Genomic DNA, 20,627 nt, shown 5'->3' on the forward strand with positions numbered 1-20,627 from the left:
AGATACCCATGATATATCTGCAAACTTTGAACTTCATTATACTATTTAGAATAAAATGTTATTTAGAACATTGTCAAATAAACCTAAATGTAGCTGAGGCCCCCACTCCCCGTTTTTCTTTTTACTTTTTCTTTTTTTTATACAACAAATCGTTTTTGTAACAATGTCCCCCCCCCAAAAAAAGTACTTTCTTGTTTTAAGTATTTAATGCATCTTACAGGCATGCCCTTTAATGGATTCAAGTCCAGTTGCAAATCCCCTTCATTTTAGTTCAGCAACACTGCGCTCCTTCACAGGAAGTCACCGGTTTGTTCTGGATGTTTATAAAAGCAGTCATAATCTAACAATTAGACGACTCCTGACATTACCAGCCTAATTTCAGCTTCATCTTCTCCTGGTTAATCCCATCAGTGGTGGTCAGCGGGGCTCACATTGTGTGTGTGTGTGTGTGTGTGTGTGTGTGTGTGTGTGTGTGTGTGTGTGTGTGTGTGTGTGGTGTGTGTTGCGTGTGTGTGTGTGTGTTTGTGTGTGTGTGTGTGTGTGTGTGTGTGTGTGTGTGTGTGGGAGACAAAAGAAACCCCGGGTTTGCCGACGAGGTCACACTTTTTTTTTTTTTAAACACATTTAAGCTCCTCGCGCTCCTGCTGCTTTTCTACTTTAAACTGCGTCCGCCTCACGCTGTGTGTGCGCGTGCAGCGTGTGCGCGGCCGTATATGTAGCTGACGGACGGGTATCAGGGTGGATTAGAGGGAAAGGTAAGCGCGTTTCTCCCTGTCGGGGCGGATTTCCATCCTTGTGCGCTCCGCTCGGTGCACCGACCCGGTTTGAACCACCGCCGCTGTCTCCTCTCATTCGTCTCCTCCTCTCAGCCTCCCGGCAGCCTCACGTGTGTGTGTGTGTGTGTGTGTGTGTGTGGGTGTGCGGGTATCTGTGTGTGTGAAGCAGAGCGTGTGCTTTTATTTATTTATTTATTTATTTTTATGTGCGCGGACATATTTTCGGTCTCTCACACTCCGGGGTGCGATGCCATTCCTCCCGCAGGAACCTGAGCGCCTCGATGGGTTGTCTCTACTTTACTGGTGAGTTTCTTCCTTCGTCTCTTGCTTTCATCTGTTGCTCACCTTCGTCCTTCACACCTTTTTTTCTTTTCTTTTTTTTAATTTGGCTAACAGCAGAAATCGTGGGGGTCTGCTAGCTCTTGTTTTGTTCGCTCCTGCTCCATGTGGGTCACTCTGCGCAGAGGTGGGATAGATTCGCAGGCTGTGTGGCGACAGATGCCTCGCAGTTTAAGTCCACATGCTTGAGCGCAGTTCTGGGTCACGCACGTTTTAAAGGACGGCCGCGTGTTACGACCTCCGTCGTCTCAAGAGATTTTAGAGGAATACCAATTTCTTCTCTAGGTTTTTTGTTGTTGCTGTTGTATTTATGAGTTTGTGGCAACTGCTGCTCGTTTCTTAGTGAAAACATATCAACGCTGAAAAACAGCGGAATAAAAGCGACCGGATATAAAACATGTCAGCTGCTGCTTCTTAAGATTAATACTACTGGTCTTTTATGCTATAGGCTACGTATATTTAGCTCCCAGATGTGTGTGAGACCATTGAAATGCAAATATGTGAATATTTAAATGATTGTGATTCAAGTAAGCACAAGTAAGGGAAGCAATAAAGCTTTTTCACTTTGTATGGGGGTTCTTGTAGCTACAGGGTCATCCTGGTTAGTTAACGTACAAATTAAATACAAATGATAAAAAATATATGTATATTTTTAAAAAGGAACGTTTTGTAGCACAATGTATAAAAGTCAAAACTAAACAGGCTGTTAAACGGCATATTTTCCTCATTGTTACAAATTTCCCACTCAGTTCCAGTATATCTGAGTGTGGCCCTTTTTAGACTTTGTTGGGATAACAGCTGCCAAGAGGTCTGACCTCACTTTAACTGTTTGTCCTTTGACTTAATGACCTATTCCATAATTTTCTTTCACATTCTTCAAATGTATGAGTTATCTTATAATTGTTTATCCACATTTAACTAATTAAAGTGCTAAAGACAGCCTTATATTATTTTGAAAATTGCTGAAATATAATATAAAGTCTCTGTTCTGCAGTTTTTAGATACCTTCTTGCTGCAACTGTTGGTGTGTCCAGGCTTATCGTCTAACTTATGTTTATTTGATCCATTTCAGTTATGTGAGCTACAAAAGTGTTAAAACCGAACAAGCATCTCAGAAAACTACTGCTCAGATATTCCAAAAAGCATAAAACACGCAAGGATCCAATAGCTGTTTGGTGATTTTTCACTATAAACTATTAAAAAGATGTCAGAGGAAATTCACTGCACAAACCTAAAACCAAATTAGCCAAAATTACAATTTGATTTGGCCACTGCTGAGTTTGTGTAGCTGTGACTGGAGAACAGCACAAGTCTTCTGCAATCACAACAGCTGGAAAATTACGATTTGCTGTTTTTTTGTCTAACAAAAGCAAAAAGTTGAACAAAATATAATCTATGCAAGAAGGAACTCATGCATAGAAATTGTTCTCCATTCATAAACAGGCGCTCTTTAACTGGAGTAGAAGATAGAGCTAAAGTGTTCATATCTGTAGTTACATATAAAATAATAAAAAAATTACTTTAGAAACAACAAATGTTCAAGTTGTTACCACATAAAATATCGCATGATATTAGAAAACTGTGAAATCACTTTTTTTTGACAATACAAAAAATTTTATTTTGATCACTAACCTTTAAATCAGATGTGGTCAATCTATGACATGAAGTCAATTAAGATTTTTGTAAACAGTTTGTGTCCACAAGGATTTAATTTACTACCAAACACTGCATCCAAGCAGTCTTCTGTTGATATATTGTGAAATTCTGTTGCTTTGTTGTTTCTTTGGCCACTCACTTAATCATTTCTGCTGCTTGTGTGCCGAGGTCACGTGTCATAAAAAAAAACCCCCAAAAAAACATGACAATTGGTACCTGTTTCCACACTGTGCGTACCTTCAAACACTTGTTTGGACTCCAAAATTAGAATCAGAAAAATATCATTTTCTTCACAACTGCATTTGATTTGTTTCATGAGAAAAACTCAAATTGGGACACCAAATTAAATTCTGCCCTGGCCCCTTACAGTTTTTGGCCGGCTCTGCAAAAAGATATGGCTCAAATTGTTTATAAGTATTTTTTTCTTTCAGCAGGAATGTGTCAAGGCACAGTTGAATTGGAGATCTCAGTCTGTCCCGAGGTTCAGTCCGTTGAGATGCAACTTAAATGAGTTGGAGAATCTTTCCAGATTTTTTTAGTTGACAAATGTTCAAAATATGAACATGGGTTTCAAAAGAAATGCTCAAACGTCTACATTTCCTGGTTTTTCAAAACATAATAACCAAACATGTTCTGTTGGACATTAATTGTAACTGAAAGCAGGGGGGAAAAAACAAAGAGACTCAGGACTTTCTCAGGAGGACAGAGTTAATGCAACGTGGTGGATGAATGGTCTGAGGTAAAGCAAGGAGCAGAGATTAGTTCCCAGCTTCCTGTGTGACCTCTGATGGCCCCTCTGGATCAGTCTGCAGACAGACTCATCTTTTTTATTTACCCTCGCCTCTTGTTTTTATTCAACACTTCAGCATACGGTAGAAGCAGACAGGAGGAGATTAAATATGCAAACAGCAAAGAGTAATCCTCAAACGGTGCATCTCTGTCAACAAAAAAACAGAAAACAGACAATGCCGGATATGAACTGGATGTTTTTAGTTGGTCTTTATTTTTTAGATAGGAACCAAAAAAAGAAAGGAAATACTTTTTTGGAGATTTGGGTAAAAAAGCTAGTGTCCTTATATCTGTTTTATAATCCATGACCTTTGGCATTTGGTGGAGGGTGAGTTAAGTCTAAAGCTAAAGTCCACAATTAAAAAACATTAAAAAGTTTAATCATAATTGTCCTCTGAGTTATGAGGATGTTGCTACAGCTTGTGGTGTGTTTATGCAAAAGTCGACTGCTCGTCGTCTCAGGTTTTCTTCTGGAAAGCTCTGAAACGCTCCGCCTGGTTTGGCGAAAGCAGTTCCGTTAGGTCAGCTGGGGTGAGGCTCTGGATTTACCGCTCCATCTACATTTGTGCATGTAAGTCTGTGCATGAATGGGTGAGTGACTGGAAGTAGTCACTCACCCGTTTGTTTTTTTCGTCTCGTATCACGATTGAAAGAAGGAGATCCTGAATATAAGGACATTAGAGATAAACGGAGGATCTTCATCGTCCAGAATACCGATGAAGATCCTCATCGGTATTCGGATCTTCTCTTTCACATCAAAAAGAGTCAGCTGAGGTCTTTCATATGTTTTGAATGATTAATGGATTTTTCCCATTGGTGGTTCACAACTCAGTGATGACTCCGCCCCAGAATTCTCTAGAATGTCCTTACAAATTTCTTCTTGTTTTCCATTGTTTTGTTTTGTTTTGTTTTGGTCACACTTAAATGTTTCAACAAACAAATATTGTTAGAGTAAGATAATCTGAGTAAACCCATAAAGAAGTTTCTAAATGTTTTAATTTGCAAAGGGGGAAGAAAAGTAGATCCAAACTGGCCCTATCTGTGAAAATTAGTAATTGCATCATGAATTAATTGCAACAGTTAACTACATTTTTGGAAATCTAAGATTATTTTTTATTATGCCATGCCTAAATAATCCAAAAACTTTTAATTAGGTTTTTGGCTGTATTAGGAAAAAAAAAAAAAAAAAAAGTACTAAGCCAATATAGGAGTAAAGTAATTTACATAATCGATCTTGAAAGGGTTACAAAGCTAATTCTAAGGTTTTAGGATATTATTCGGTTGGGTTTGTCTACCAAGATTATTCAGACAGTGTATCAACGGCTCATCCAGGAGGCCACAAAGGAACCCCAAAAAATAAAATCCAAAGTTTTGCAAATCTCCAGTGAGGCCAGTGTTTGTGATTCAGCCATAAGAGAAGAACTGGGCAAAATTGGAATCCACTGGGGAAATCCAAGGTCAAAATTACTATTTAGCAAAAAAGGAAAAAACGTAGCAAACCGACCCCCAAAAAAACTCTTAGATCCACAACACCTTTAAAAAATACTTTGTCCATTGATGAGACAAACTTGGAATGTTTTCATGAAACTAACGGTGTTTCAAAGATAAGACCTACAGTAAAGTATAGTCGTGCTATTATGATGTTTTGAGGCTGATTCAGGGCTCGGATGACCTGCTATAACTCGGTCCGGCCGTCAGTTTATGGCCTTAAACTAACGCTCACTTGAGTTATGTATCAATAAAATAATCCAACGAGTCACAACAAATAAAATCAATAGTTTAGTTCTGAACAAATGGATAAATGTGAAATTACATAGTCAGTTTATTTACATTGCTTAAATATGTTCTGATGTCTTTTTCTATAGATGCATTTCAAAAATTATATTGCTTTGTGACGTCAAATGCTCATATGTTTTTAATCTAAACTCCAGTGTAATCTGTGCCTGTCTTCCATTCACCCTGGCTGACTTTGCTGCCGTGCTGCAAAGTGTCTCCCTGGCAGCCAGCCGGAGTGTGATGGTAATGATGTGCGACAGGTAATGCAGATCATCAGGTATTAAGTGATCAGTTTAATTGCTGCTTCGTGTTCTAGCCGCTGGCTTCGTTGTGTGTTGGAAACTGTCATGGATTGGTTTTGATCTACAGAAAAATGCTGCTGCCGGGGACTTTTTCCATGCTGGAAGATTTGTTTAATTTACGTGCTGGCAAAAACCCACATCGGTGTGACGATCCACATGGAGGTGGAGGCAGAAGAAAATGAAATGACAGATTCTGATTCATAGTTTCGTGGGGATCAAAAGAATTTGTCGGGCACGGGTTCACAAAATTCAAGACTGGGTCTTATCCTTTTAATCAGGCCTGGTAGCCGGTGGCACTAATGAGCCTCTAAACTATTTAAATCCAGGTCGTCTGTCTTCTGATTGTCTTTATTTGTGCTGTTAATTGACTTATGGCCTTTCAGGAGAAAAAAAAAAAACAGGTGACTAATTTGTCTGGCCAACATAGGGAGAAGTTTAAGAAGTCACACACACTAATTGAAAAAAGTGAGAAAATGCATACAAGGTTATTAATTATATAAAAAAAATGCTGTGTAAATATTTTCATTTTTGACATATGATAGAGATGGGTTCAGTGTGCAATCATAAAGCAGTAGATACTGCACTGGTGTTTTGTAAAAGTATTCCTACATCTTTAACTTTTTCAAATTTTTGTCATATTCCAACCCCAAATTCTTTGAACTAAAGCAAATAAACCGTTTGGATATGGAAGTTAAAGACTGATGGAAATGAACACAGACATAGCAACAGGATGAGGGGAACTCTGTCACTAATGATGAAAATGAGAACTTACTAGTAGTTAAAAAAAATATGAAAACAAAATATGATTTGCAAGTTTAAAGGTGCAAAAGTGTGGATGAATGGATGTATGGTTGGAACTGAACTCTTTACGTTTTGTATGAACTCGTGTAACGTCTCCAGCCTGCGTCCTGACGTTAGCATTTCTTTCTTCAGACACGTGCAGAACTGCAGCCTCAGTTGTGACTCATATTGTTGACACTCTGATCTGCAGCAACATTACTGAAGAAGCTCAAGCAGATTAGTTTGTTATTACCAGCCTGTTAGAGCGGATGCGGGCTCTCCACTCTCAAATTTCCAGACTGTTTTGCTCCGTGCATTCAAACTAGTCTAACCAAGGATACTGACATAGTAATAGATGATGTTGTGGGACTATTTTGTGTGGGACCCGCTATACTGGTGGGTTCAGAARCTGGGTGCAGCAAACTCAAAGCAGAGTTGTTTTAAGTGTGACGTTCGATTATCAGTTATGACAGAAAGATTGATGACACTTTCCTCAACGCTGAAAACCAATCTGTATTCTCTGAGTGTAAGAATATTCCTGCAGTAAATATGGCTGCCGGCTGCTAGTTGAGATGGATCATGTTATTATTCCTAATTAAGCCTACTCAAACAGATCAAAGTGACCCTGACTTCAATTCCCATAATCCCTTTCATAACATTCAGTACATGCACGCCGGTCCTGATAGCTGCGCTGCTTCCCTTTCAAAGCAGCAAATAAAGGAAGTATTGACAGAGAATCAGAGCAGAGGAACTCTAAGGAGTCTCCTTGGCTCTGTGTTGACAGTATTTAAGGAAGGGGATCATCCCAAACATTCTTACAAAGCATTGTCCTGCTCAGGGAAAAGCAAAAACTCAGTTAAAAACCTTACAGCTGGAGAAATAGTCGCGTAATTAGCCTCAGGTAAACGCTAAAGCCGTGTAGAACCGCAATGAAGCTGTTGATGGTTTTATGACTCAGAGAGTGAATGAACTTAAGTCACGACTGTTTTTGTGCAGCTTGAATTTTTTTTAACAGTAAAAATGTAAATTGAACTTGCTTCTTCTGCTTGTGCGTTCACTGTTATTATTTTGGAGTCCAAATCATCTGCAGGATGAATTGCATTTATTGCTATCGATCTGTTCTTAGGTTATGTCAAATAACTCAAAGAATGCTAGCGGGATTTTTCTGTTACTTGGTTTGTTTTCTGTCTAAAAGCGAAGCTCAGTCTTTTGTGGTGTATGCATTCATAAGAAGTCAGGTTGCTGCTGGATTAACATGATAAATCATGTGCTTTGTGTGGTGAAACTGTCTTGTGTCCAGCATTGTGATACCAACAAAAACTCTATATAAAACTAGGGGTGGGCATTTATCGTATCGTTTTGTCATTTATTGTGATACATTTTTTATCGCGACACAAATTTTGATTTATTGTTGTCATGATAAATTCCAATTAATGACGTTTAAACCTCCCCATAGCTGTCCTTGTTGTCGGGATTGAAAGTATTTCACCCACCGTTTGTTTAACAGAAGCATCACTGAATACCGATAAAGCGATAAATACAGTTACCGTATGCAGTTTAGTGATACTCTTCTTTATGAGATTGGTGTCCTAGAGAAGATAAGATAAGGTTAAGAAAAAGAGATCATTTCTAATTTTTGTTGTCAGTCTGTAACATATAGTAACCTAAAACATATGTAATAAATAGTTATTTTTGTCATTATGGTGATAGTACCGCAAAATGTCATGATAAAAGTCTACATCGCCCACTTCTATATAAAACAGGACCAAACATTTTCTGAATGAGATATTTAAAGTGACATAATGCCAGCTCTGACGTAGTTTTCAGGTTGTAGAAAACCAAATCTATTCTTTTATTGTACATGACAGGATCTGAATCCTGAACTAGAGACACTTTGGTGAAAAAGTCCTCACTGTGAGAAGTTTCTTTTATTGTGTTCTAGTTAGGAAGTCGTAACTAAGAGCTGGGTTTGACGTCAGGCGTTCCAGTTGAGAATTTCAGCATGGCGGCGCCATTGGACATTGTTCGCCATACCTGTTACAAACAACCTTTTAAGTTTTAATTTTCAAAACCAAACTCCATTTTTGATTTGTTCAATGTAGAGTTTTCAGGCACTATATAACATTGACTTAAACATGCTTTTACATGTGTATCCTCTAAAGTAAGCATGTTTCCACTATGTCTGACTACCGTTACAAGTTTTAACCCGGGGTAGTCGAAGTGGCTCCCCCTTTTCCACTGGGAAATCCGACTTTGGAGGTTGTTCCAGTTGATTTCCCAGTCGGAATTTCCCAGATCCGACCACAACTGGAACACATTTTTCTCGCCTCAGCGCCCCCTGCTTGCGGCTCTTTTGTGTTGCATTAATAATGAACAGGTGAGCCACTTTAGGACAAGATCAACCTGACGTAGCCACTGCTCCGACAGGCTCATGCGGAACATCCCTGAGTCAGAGCTGTAACTGAGCTTAAAGCCTCAAAAAGTCTGAATCCCCGCTTTGTGCATTCACGTTGGTCTCTGCAGCCGTCACAGAACCAGCTGAAAACATCTGAATGATGCTCGGGCTGACACCGTACTGCAGCGCTGAGCTTGAGCCTGAGCAACGAGGACAGAACCAACAGACAGCCGCGCCGCGAGGAGCCTCTGCTGCCTAAGCCTTAAACCTCCTCACCCTCGGATGTCTTCGTGAAGACCGTCTGGGATCTAACAAATGACATCTCCTGTTCCTCCGATTATCCCGAGTCATTGTTGTCGACCGCTGGAGCCTTTGAACATCCAGGTCACTTGTGGTTCAGCTGCTGTGTCGTTTGGGAGGAGACAGATATTATTGGTTGCGCGTGGCGGGCAGAAGGAGGGAGGTGGGGAGGGAGGTAAGAGAAGAGCGAGGGAGACAATAACAAAATCCTGTGATGATTTGATTATTTTGTGCAGCAGGGCTCTGAGGACACGCAGAGGCTTTGCCCGAGGCACCATGTTGAGATGTTCTTGAGCCCATCAGCTTTCTGTTTGTCTCCAGGACGATCATGGGCCCCCATGGCATCAACCGAGCTGTCCAGAGGCTGGAGTTCTCCGACTGCAAGAAAGGACTCGGTGAGCACCCTCATGCACCCCTGCCTTCTCCGCCTCCCATTGACCAGCCGATGACCAGTGTGTGACAATCATACAGTTTTGCTTCTGCTGAGCTTTTTTTTGCTCCTTCGCAGGGGTGAAAATAATTGGAGGCTACAGGGAGCTGACAGGTGAAGACTTCGGGATCTACATCAAACGTGTGATCGCTGGTGGCCTGGCTGCTCTGGACGGTAACGTCCGCTCTGAGTGTTTATCTCATTTCAGAAAAGATATCATTACCCCCTCCCTTCCTCGCGCCCCTCCACACACACACTCACCTGTCTCTCTGTGTGCTCTAGGTCGGCTTAAGTCAGGTGACCTGATTCTGGATGTCAATAACATCAGCCTGATTGGAGTGACCAATGAGAGGTGAGATTGGCTGAGTGTGCAAATTCCTGTGTGTGTGACTGAAGCATAAAACCACTTTGCTTCGGCGAATCAGTTCACTTTGACTGATTCACAGCAACACCTTTAATCCAATCTGGATGATTTCACCTTCTCACCCCTTTCGTGGCGTTCCTGACAGTGAAGCAATGGCGCGGAGTGGGAACGGTACGCCCAACGGCTTAAACAGAAGCTGTCCGAATAACACCTCAGACGATCAAGGGCCGACTGAGCCGTCGCAGATGCTGATTATTGATCCGAAGTTTTAAAAAACCGCTCCCCGAGTTTGAGTGGCGCGAACCGATCGGCACGGTTCAAACCGATAGTCGTCTTTAAATGATTTCTAGCTCAGAGTAAGCAGTGGCATTTCTGGATTATTTCGTGCTTCAACTTTATTGTGGTCACACTGAGTGTTCCTGAGCCGATGCCAGTGATTTAAACTCCTGAATTGTGACTGGATTTAATTCACTGCTGCCTGAGCAGCTTAGCGTTACCAAACCTTCTAGACAGGAAGACAGAGGTTCCTTGGCAAAGAAACCTCTGTCCGGCTTCAGTCATTGGTCTCAACAAGCCTCTTTCTACAAGGGCAATTTTGTTTACAGAGACTTCAGTATCCACTTTATTTGTTGTTTCCAATGTTTTGTTTATTAAAATGACTTAGAAATTACAATTTATTGTTTGTTGAGACAGTGTATTTGCATTATTATGTCGTTACCATGATAGTACTTGAAAATGGAAACTGAAGATTCAAAGCTGCAGTAATATTTCAAAGATTTAGAACGTGAGTTTGAATTTAATCCATGGAAGGTCAAAATTATACATACATGGTTAAACACATGTTCTGGTTAAATGTCTCTTATGTCCATCCAGAAGGCATCATTCTAGATATTTTATCACTCTCCCTGTCACAGTTTGTAGAGGTCATTTAAATTAGGTTGTTGCACCAATACATCCCCCTTTTTGGCAATACAATTCACAAATCTTGAATATATTTGAGGTTAGGGCTTTGGATAGGCCATTCTAGAAGCTGCTTATTGATTTTTAGGGAAGTTGAAGAACTTGGAGACAGTCGTCAGAGTGCATAGATAGCACTTCAGCATTACAGCATTACATCTACTATTTGAGCTGTCAGTCCCACAGCATGACGCAGCCACTGCCATGTTGGACTGTTGGTATCGTGTTCTGAGGTTTAAAAACCTAAACTTTTGTCTGTATTTGTCTCATCTGGCCATCAAGATTTTTCCAAAGCCAGAGATTTCAGCTGTTGATTTGGAGCGGATCTTCTTTTTTTCTCTCTCCACACTGGATTCAGTATGGAGAGTAACGCAGGTGTTCAGATGCTTTCCAGGCTGTGCCAGGCTTGAGTCTTGGTGTTTCCTGGTTGCTACTGAGCAGTCAAAACAACTTAATTTCACCTGTGGAGCACAGCCCGGGCAGGAGGGTTGAAACTTGGTATTTTAATGGGACAATGATCCCAAACTGGTTTTGGATTATAGAAAGCAGGCTAACATTAAGCCCTGACCTAAATCCCATTGAAAATTTATGGACTACCCTTAAAATGGACTCCATGTCTACTTCTATTTCTGACCAGTAGAGTGATGCAGAGTTATGCAAGAACGCTGTTAATGGCTTCAAAAACTAGGAGGTTTATCTATAAACTGCTAAAAGACATTTAAATAAATAGTAAGTATATCGTTTCAGTTGCTCTTTAAGCTTTATATAAGCACTGGAGGAAAGGAATGGTTGAAACAATTTATAAGAAGCTCAAAATATTATGGCATTCATGCAGATTTAAAGTTCTGGATGAAGCTGTCGACAGTGTTTGATGGTGGTATTGTCCAAGTTTCTGCTGATCTCTTTTAGACAAACCGATTAGAGTCGTCATTCAGTCTCTTCTGATTACTCGGGCCTTCAAATGAGAAAATAGATCACAGAATTCAAGACTCAAGTGTTAAGACGTCTTAAAGATGTACACTGCCTGATTTTTGAGCGTGTCGCAGCTGGACGTTTACACCTCGTGCTGTTTGTGTGTCAGGGCGGTGGAGATCCTGAGGAGCGCCTCGCTCTCCAATCACATGTCGTTGCTTGTCGCCAGAGATGACGAATCCAGGTAAGCGATCAGACCCTCTAGAAAACAGTGATTGTCCATTATTTTCACTTAAAAGATGTTTTCAGTCACTTAACCAGTGAATAAATGAATAAATATAGATTTTTTTCTTAGAGAGCATGTGCAGTTTATAGTATGATTCATGTTAGTATTAATCTAAACTAATAGGGTTATTTAAATATATTGCAGTTTTTTTTATAGTTTTATTGTTTTACAAGTTTTCCTAGTTTTTTAATTATTTATTTTTGATTATTTTTTTAGTTTAGAGGAGTTGCTTTTGCTGCGCATGTTCATCCTGTTTAATAAATTATCAAGAAAACAGTTTGACTGTATCTTAAGATTAGGGTTAGGGTTAGCGTTGGAGTTTTCTGGCCGATTGCCGATACAAATTCTTTTTTGTCTGAAATGTTGCTAAATATAGCAAGAATGTTGCTGAGTTGGTAACAGTGAGCTGACTATTGTTAACTACAAACGTGCAGACATGACTTGGTGGACTGGACCACCATCAGTCTGCTCTCCTCTCATGGGAGAGCAGAAAGAGCATAGTGAGAATAGTGGTTGATTTTTAGACCTTTGCTGAGGTAGATAAGATCGGTGGACAAGATTGGCTTCACATCTTGTTAAGGTTTGAACAATAACTATTTTTAGGTGTGTGTTAAAGACCAGATGAATTAGCGTCACTGTTGAACATTCATCTCTTTGACGTGGCTTCGACAGCAGGTGTTTTAGATGGAAACCAAAGCAGCCCCAGAAGGAGTGAGTAAGGGGCACCAGACAGTCATGTCAGATGGTTACACAACACGAACCCTCGGGCTGACAGAAACCCCGCCTAAGTTTATGACGTCTGTTCAAAGTCGGCTGAACTTCACTCAATGTTCTGATCTATTGTAGACACTTGAACAATTCCTCACATCTCTGTCACTCTACTTCTGATACCTGAATTAATGCCCCCTGGTGGCCCTTCCTGACATGTCAGCTTGTTGTAAATCAGTTGATCACTGCTTTGCATGTGGAACAAGCTACAGGCACATTGAGTATAAAAAAGGATTGTGCAGGAATGTTGGCAGGTTTGGTTTCAGCTCCTTTATTAGATGTTTGTTCATTTGAGAATTCTGAAAAAAGAGTTTACTTTCCTTCCCGGTGGGATGTTTACTCGACACCAGCTGATGTTTCACGGCATGGACAGCTCCTATTTCCTCCAGCTCCGTCTGCTCATGAAAAAAAATGCATTGTGTTCTCTCTGATCTGACCCCCTGATGGCCCATGTGCTTTTCCACGTCAGCCCTCAGCCTCAACTCAAACACAGCCTGACACAATAAGGACGCCCTGCTGTCTGACCACGGGGTTCCGGCACAACTACTCGCTGCAATCAGCAAAAAAAATAAAATGGTGACAGGCACCAGTCATGCAGAATGCACTCCAGACTGCTGCAGGTTCTCCTTTAATTGACTCAAATCTGCAGCATCTGGACAGAAACGTCTTAATACAAAGCTAAAATCTTGTTTTCTTGTTTTTCTTCCCTCTGCTGTTTGGGAGTTTTTTAATGTGAGTAAAGTCTCAGCGCTGCACTCAGCTGTAAAATACGGAGGGATAATCCTTTTATTGATCCCAAACAACAGCAGCATTCCCAAATTAAGCAGAAACAGTCTGTGTCCTTAGTGAGGGTCACGCTCTGCAGGCGAACAGATGGAGCTGGTGGAAAAAAAAAAAAAAAAAAAAAGTTTAGTAGCTTAGAGCGTGTTGTGAGTGCACAGAGAAGGTCGTCTCACCTCTGTTCGCTCCCATCCTCTCTGTTACGAAAGCGGCAGAGTGTTGCTGCGGAAGCAGCTTTGCGACGACGCGTCACGCAGTTGCCCCACAGCCCAACCTCCATTGTTACAGCGATTTGTTTCACACTTTAAAAAACAAATTATGATGATTATCTGCAGGTCGCCATGAGGACGCCCCGGAGGCAGTCACGCTGTGAGGATTTGACTGTGTGTCCTCACCGCACTGAGGGGAAAACGATGCTTAAGACCGTCAGGTCGACTAAAGATCTCAGAGCGCATGCAATGGAAATATTGGCAACATTTTAGAGGGAAATTGACAATCTTTTTAGTTACTCTATATTGAGTAACGATAAGTGAACCACTCCACGTTATTTTCTGAAAAGACATTAGAGGAAAGGTGGTAACATCCAGGAGCTTGAGATGTACTGTATTACAACTCATATATTCAGAAACGGGAAAACATTACAGATGACTTTCAGCCATGACAGATACAAAGTTGATATCCTCTTTATTTATTTAGAAGATTTAATCTGATGAGGGCGCCAATTAATGGAGCAGTGCATGTTGGGATGTCTGCAGATTGAACTGTGAACAGGAACTTAAGCAGATGAGGTAATCTCAGTTTTGTGTGTTGCCCTTTCCTTTTCTTCAGGGAGAGCTGCAGAAACGCAGATTAGCCACAACTTGGAACGTGTTGGAAAATGTCTGCAACAATAGCTGAACCCTAACAAATCAAACCAAACGTCAGCAGCTTTCAGAAGAAAACAAAATGTTCAGACAAGAACCAAAACTACTAAAACATCCGGAAAATTGAGAATTCAACAAAATGTTCTAGAGTTTTCACCCACTATAGAATTATTATTTTTTTTTTTATCTATCTGCGCAGCTCAGGTTAAGTTTGAGGAATGATGCTTACTGAAATTAAAGATAAGGAAGTGTTTGGAACAAAGAAAAACTGGCAGGAATTCAGAGGTTTGAAGGGATCAGCGTGTAATTCCTGATCTCTGAGTGTTTTTTATCTGCAGCCATGCAGATCCACTTTAAAAGGCATTAACAGCCAATCGGATCAGGCGGTGATGGATGATGCTGTGAGACCGGCTGACCTCCATGTGAGGGAGACAAACACTCACAGATCAGACAGGGAATAAAACCTAGAAATAGAGACATTGCTGCAGCTGAAGTTTTATAGACTCATGCTTTCAGACGAATCCAAAAAATAAAACATGTTTGAAACCAATAGAGAGAGCAAGAGACATAAATGTTGTTTGCTTCAACCGATTTTGAAATTTCCTGCTACATTTCCAGTAAGATTTTATCTGGAGTTGCCTAAATTTATCTGCAACTTAGTAAAAATCCCAAACTTTGAAAATGTAAGGTATCAGTAGCGTATGTTTGTAAAAAAGTGGCTTGCGCATCCTGTTTATCCACATCATTCTGTGCTGAAATCCCATCAACCTGATGCATCTGTGTGTCCTTCAGGAGGGAGTTTGCTGAGCTGATGGAGAAGTACAGCTCCAATAACGTCACGGCGTCGGGAAGAATCTCTCCAACGCAGCTGTCCACAGGTAAGACGCATCTAACAGCTTCGCTTCTCTGACGATCGCTCAAAGAACCGACGGCTGGAGGAAACGTCCTGAGGAAACATTTCAAAAAACATTTTCCTCTCCCAAAAAAAATCTCAGAGAATCTGTACTTAAGACGATCTCCTCTTTCTTCAAAAGTATCCCAAGTTTGAAGAAATACAAAAATATTTCTTGTCTACTTTTTTCTCTGTCAGAGCATCCTCACCCTCCAAATCTTTTTCAACAATACTGGTGCTTCTACAGCCTGATGGAAATTAGCTCTTTGGAAAAGTTTCCAACGCCACAAAATCTTATCCAGTGTTTTTGGTCTAGTTTCTTATGCAAATAGTCTTAGTATGATTGAATTAAGACAAAACTACTTTACAAGTAACTTTTCAGCAACAGATAGGGGCTTGTTTTAAGTAAATAATACCGTAATATTGATTGAACATGTCTTGGTATACGTGAAATAATTTACAAATGGAACTAGTACTTTTTCATCAGCAATAAACTTACAAGTTTTTTCCTTTTTCAAAATTATTTTTGTGTCCTCGGAGCTTTTAAACATACCCACATCGATTTTGAGAAGCTTTTCATTCATCCAACATGTCTTTTTAAAAAAAAACTTTAAAAAAAATGCTTTTAGAGGTCTCTCTCCTATTATGCAAGTTTTTTTTTTGATCCTAACAAAGAGTTCGATTCTTAAAATACTGTTTTGCTCCTGTGCTCATGCTAGCTTCTTCTGTTTCTATTCAGGGAAGCTGACGGACACGGCGTCCTCCTCGTCTTCCTCCCGGTCGGAGAGCCCACAGCTACTCAGTCCTAAAGAAGGAATCACCGCCTACAGCCACGCTCCGCATTACGCCACCACCCCGGCCTACACCGTGCACACTCCGGCACACGCCTTCAGGTAGGACGACGCACGCAGCAGATTCAGGGCATCTGGGCATCCTTACAATTCATGTGTCTAAAATTAAGATGTTAAAATGTCTTGTGTTCATTCAGGAAATAAGTTGACCGTGAACACGCTAATCACATGTCTTAAATTTTTGTTGCGGTAGGATTTCTCGCGGGACTTTACCTGTTTCGTGAAAGTTAGTGGCGTTTGCAGCTACTGGTAGCTAGCTGCTAATATTTCCATTGCTGGCTAGCTAGTTTTTTATTTTTTGTTTTTACGTCCATCATGGCTTTGTAATGCAAATCCGTTATCTGGATTAAAGCCATTGGCTCACTTCTGTTGCCAGCCCATACAGTTTATTATTTTTCCCTTTTTCTGTACATTTATGTTGTGTTATTGGTCTTAAATTCCATTCCTAATGGTCTTAAAAAGTTTGTAATCTGAATTGGTGAAACCTGCAGACCGAGACTTCAGAAGTAACTCAGAAATGACAGATGGAGCTGTGTTCTTTCAAACCTCTGGTACATTAATCTACCAGTATGATGCATTCTGTGTGTTTGCTAACCTTCACTCATTGTTCTGATCTGTTGGATGCTTCAGGAGCTGCCTGATAAACCATTATGCCACCCATCCCGCCCCCTGGTGGCAGATGTGGATGTAATTTATTTCTATCCCCCATTGTGTCCAGGTTGCACCATGTGTGGTAGCTGAAAATTGAGAAAAATGACAGAGGCTGAGCAGAAATATTAGTTTGTTCCTTAATTTACAGAAATGTTAAGCCGAATGCTGATATTTAAAAGCAAATTCAGTGTTCATTAATATGCATGACAGTTCTGAGCATATTTTCTCAAGAGAAAATTTTCAGCTTGGCTGTAAGCTTTTGAAAAACGTCGAGCTTCTTCCATAAGGGAAGCAGACGAATAAATCCCTGGAGTACTTGGTTTATTCATTCTGCTGTCTGTTCAGTGACATTCACGTTCATTCAGCACTTCCAGAAAGTTTGTCTCTGGTTACATAAACTGTCCAACTGCGACTGAGCTGCACGGAAACACCAGCAGAAACTAAAAATAGCGAAGAGCATCTTCAGCAGTTCTGAAGCGGAGGATGGATGAAGATTAGGTGGCTCTCCGGCTGACTCCGAGCTCTGAGTTTAATCTCTGTCATCCCGTCGTCTCTTCTCCTCTTTCCCGCAGTGACAGCGTCATTCAGTTGATATGTGTCGCCAAGGGAACAGGCCTGGGACTCGTCGTCAAGGGAGGGGCCAACCGAGCTGAAGGACCAATGGTGTTCATTCAAGAAATAGTGCCTGGAGGAGACTGCCAGAAGGTCAGAGTCTTCTTTCACTGAATGCTTTGTTATAATCAAAGAAAATCGCCAGAGATGGAAACATAAATTGGGAGGAAGAGACTCTGTTCGATGAAAGCTGTTGCATAAATATTGACACAGTGACTTGCAAAAGTTTCCAGACCTATTAACCTTCTTTAAAAAGTGGTGCATAATTGTAAAATGGAAGGGAATGATACCTTGTTTTTGAATAATTTGCTAGACGATAAATTGTCCCAGAACTCATTGCGATAAACAATAATATTGTTGTAAAATAATAGGAATAATGGAAGAATAATGTAAGAACGCATTCCTGAAGCCCGATAAACTTGAAATTCTGATGAACATTTAAACATTGAAACTGGAAGACATTTTCATTATCCAAAATAAATAAGAAAAACAACAGAAACAATAAATAAAATTAACTTTGAAGTCTCTGTAGATGAAATTGTCTTTCAAAAAAGAGGATAGTTGAGACCAAAGCATCAGACTGAAGACCAGTTTTGGTAGAGACAGAAAAACTCTCTGTGGTTATTATACCAACTGGACAGCCGGTTGCTCTCCAGACTCACTCTTATAATGTATTACATACATGTTGTCGTTGCAGGTGTAAGATTGATTTAATTATTGAACTAGTTAAACAAAATGGCACATCCTGTTATTTAAAAAAATGAGCACGATCTAATTTTGGACAGATTTGCACAATATATATCTTGATAATTCCTGTGGTTCTGCTGCAGGACGGCCGGCTGCAGGTGGGAGACCAGCTGGTGTCCATCAACAAAGAGTCTCTGATCGGAGTGACGAATGAGGAGGCCCGGAGCATCCTGACGCGCACCAAACTCAGGTTCGACACGAGCAAAACCAGTCAGACCGATGGCGGATCAAAGCCGAACAGCAGAAATATTTATGAGTGTCTCTGTGACGACGAGGCTCAAAGGGGTCCGGGGGAAGAACAGTGTTTGAACGCATCCTTATGTTTGTGTTGCAGACCAGACCCCACGGTAGAGATTGCCTTCATCAGGCGGAGGTCGTCGTCCAGCTCCAGCAGCGGCTCCCACAGCCCCGTCTGTCTGCAGGGGTGTGGCGTCGGAGCCGGACCCCAGACGAAGGCCCTTGGGTTGGGCTCCACGGCTCCGCAGCAAACCATGGTGACCAAGATCACTTCCAGCAGGAACCCCGCCTGCGAGACGCTGCCGCCGGTCAACATCACACAGGTCTGAGATTCACAAGATGGATGGGCCACAGCATCTGTATTGTCTAACCTTAGATGTTTCTGTCTGATACGAGGAGGAACTGGTCGACCTTTGACCTGTTTTTTTGTTTTCTTTTTTTTGTTTTTTTTAGGTGCGAGTCGCTCCAGGCAGAACAGAGCAGACGGGAGTCTCCTCAGTGCCACAGAGCGACAGCAGCACCGACACAAACCCTGGTGAGTTTCCGTCTAGCTTTGATGAAGATTCAAACCGGCTAAATGAGGAGAACTGAACACAACCTGGAGACCCACAGAAACTCTTCAGGAGATCTCACTGTTGCAGTCACAAGGCCGGCAGCGCATAGTAATACTTACAGAGCTGCAACTAGAAGCTTGATTCACATTGCTTTTCCTCTAACATGATGATGGTGGGATCGAGCTGTAAAACTGAAACCTCAGTTTCAGCTGAAACTCCTGAAACCAACAGCCATCCCCTGCACCACATGATGAAATCTACTTAATATTCACAAAAACCCAAACCTTACGCTCAAAATACTAAAGGCCTAGTAAAAGTGTAACAGTTTTATCTGTATACAGTAGTGAGGAAATGTTAGGACATCATTCGAAACCCGACAGAGAGACTAGAATACTAGAAGATTGGAACAGATTATGAGTCTGATAAAAAATCTCCAAGAGCTCTGCATCTGATCTAACTTAGAAATTAACTGCCAACATGCTCAGGTCTTTTTTGTCCAACCAAATTCAACCCTGTAAGAAGACTGTAGGATTTTACATAAAATCTACAAAGACCATAAAATATAATGATCTACAGCATTCTCTTGCTGCTGTGAAATTGAAAATGCAGGAATAGCTATGCATTTTAGTTATTCCTGCTAAGTTCTTTTAGCAGGAGAAAGTTCTCTTTTTTATGTGGTTAATAATTTTTTTCGTTTTTGTTCAGTGAAATTAAATAGTCTTATTGAAAGAAAAACATGATTAGGCATAAATATCTGATGTTTCCTTTGAAAGATGAAGTCAAGACATCTCTTTAATTATCAAAATGTTCCCATTTTTTTCTTCCACACCTTCCTGTGTAAGTCTGGAAGCGGAGAAGACATTGTCTGTCATTGTTATACACTGAACAGATTGAAACTATTTTTGAATGTTGGAAAAGAGCTAATTATTTTTGAATACTTTCTGAATTATAAAACATTAAGAATAAAAAAGGGTGTGCTTTTTTCCTACCGTGACTGTAGCTGAAGCATCATTCCAGTTGAACCTTTATTTATTTATTTTTTTGTTTTGTTGACCTCCTATCTGATCGACAAACCACCTGCCCAGGACCTAACACCCTGCGGACGTAAATACATGTGAACACATCACAGTTTCTGACCCAACCTGCTCATACATCCATCCGCCCTTCCTTTCATTTAAATGCTGAGCTGCTTGTGATGTCACGGCGTGTCGCTTCGCCACAACCCCCTGACTGTAAGCGCAAACAGATTGCGAACAGCCGAGCGCCTCCAAACTGTGGCCTTACAGTCGCAGCGAAGCAGATGGTCCGAGGAGGAAGGAGGAAGTGATGCGAGCGGGAGGTCTGGGCTGCGATTGGCTTCAGCTAGGTGTGAAGCTCCACCACGTCTCTGTGTGCGAGGAATCCTGAGGTCTCCCTCCATATGTTAATTCATCCCGATTTTCGTCTTTGACGTCACGACATGAATTCACTCGAGTAAAATATACTCACCATTTTACACTTTGGGTTATATTTAAGTTTAATTTTACATTTTTGTTCATTTGTTTTCTTTTCCTTTATAATTTTCTGTCTCGTTTTCCCTTCCTCCAGGTCAGCCTAGTATAGTTCAGGAT

At 40.9% G+C, this 20,627-nt stretch overlaps 1 protein-coding gene across 1 annotated transcript in view; it reads left to right on the top strand.

Moving 5' to 3' along the window:
* The first annotated feature begins 763 nt into the window (after nucleotides 1-763).
* The window catches only part of stxbp4 (syntaxin binding protein 4), a 27,234-nt gene continuing 7,370 nt past the window's right edge, over nucleotides 764-20,627 (top strand). Inside the window, 11 exon segments of the mRNA XM_017310896.1 lie at nucleotides 764-1,079; nucleotides 9,435-9,508; nucleotides 9,622-9,717; nucleotides 9,826-9,895; nucleotides 11,946-12,020; nucleotides 15,266-15,351; nucleotides 16,105-16,258; nucleotides 17,440-17,572; nucleotides 18,310-18,416; nucleotides 18,561-18,786; nucleotides 18,917-18,998. Of these exon segments, the coding sequence (XP_017166385.1) occupies nucleotides 1,024-1,079; nucleotides 9,435-9,508; nucleotides 9,622-9,717; nucleotides 9,826-9,895; nucleotides 11,946-12,020; nucleotides 15,266-15,351; nucleotides 16,105-16,258; nucleotides 17,440-17,572; nucleotides 18,310-18,416; nucleotides 18,561-18,786; nucleotides 18,917-18,998 (1,159 nt within the window). The 5' untranslated portion in view covers nucleotides 764-1,023.

This window comes from Poecilia reticulata, linkage group LG19 (genome assembly GCF_000633615.1).
Source record: "Poecilia reticulata strain Guanapo linkage group LG19, Guppy_female_1.0+MT, whole genome shotgun sequence".
Classification (NCBI taxonomy): domain Eukaryota; kingdom Metazoa; phylum Chordata; class Actinopteri; order Cyprinodontiformes; family Poeciliidae; genus Poecilia; species Poecilia reticulata.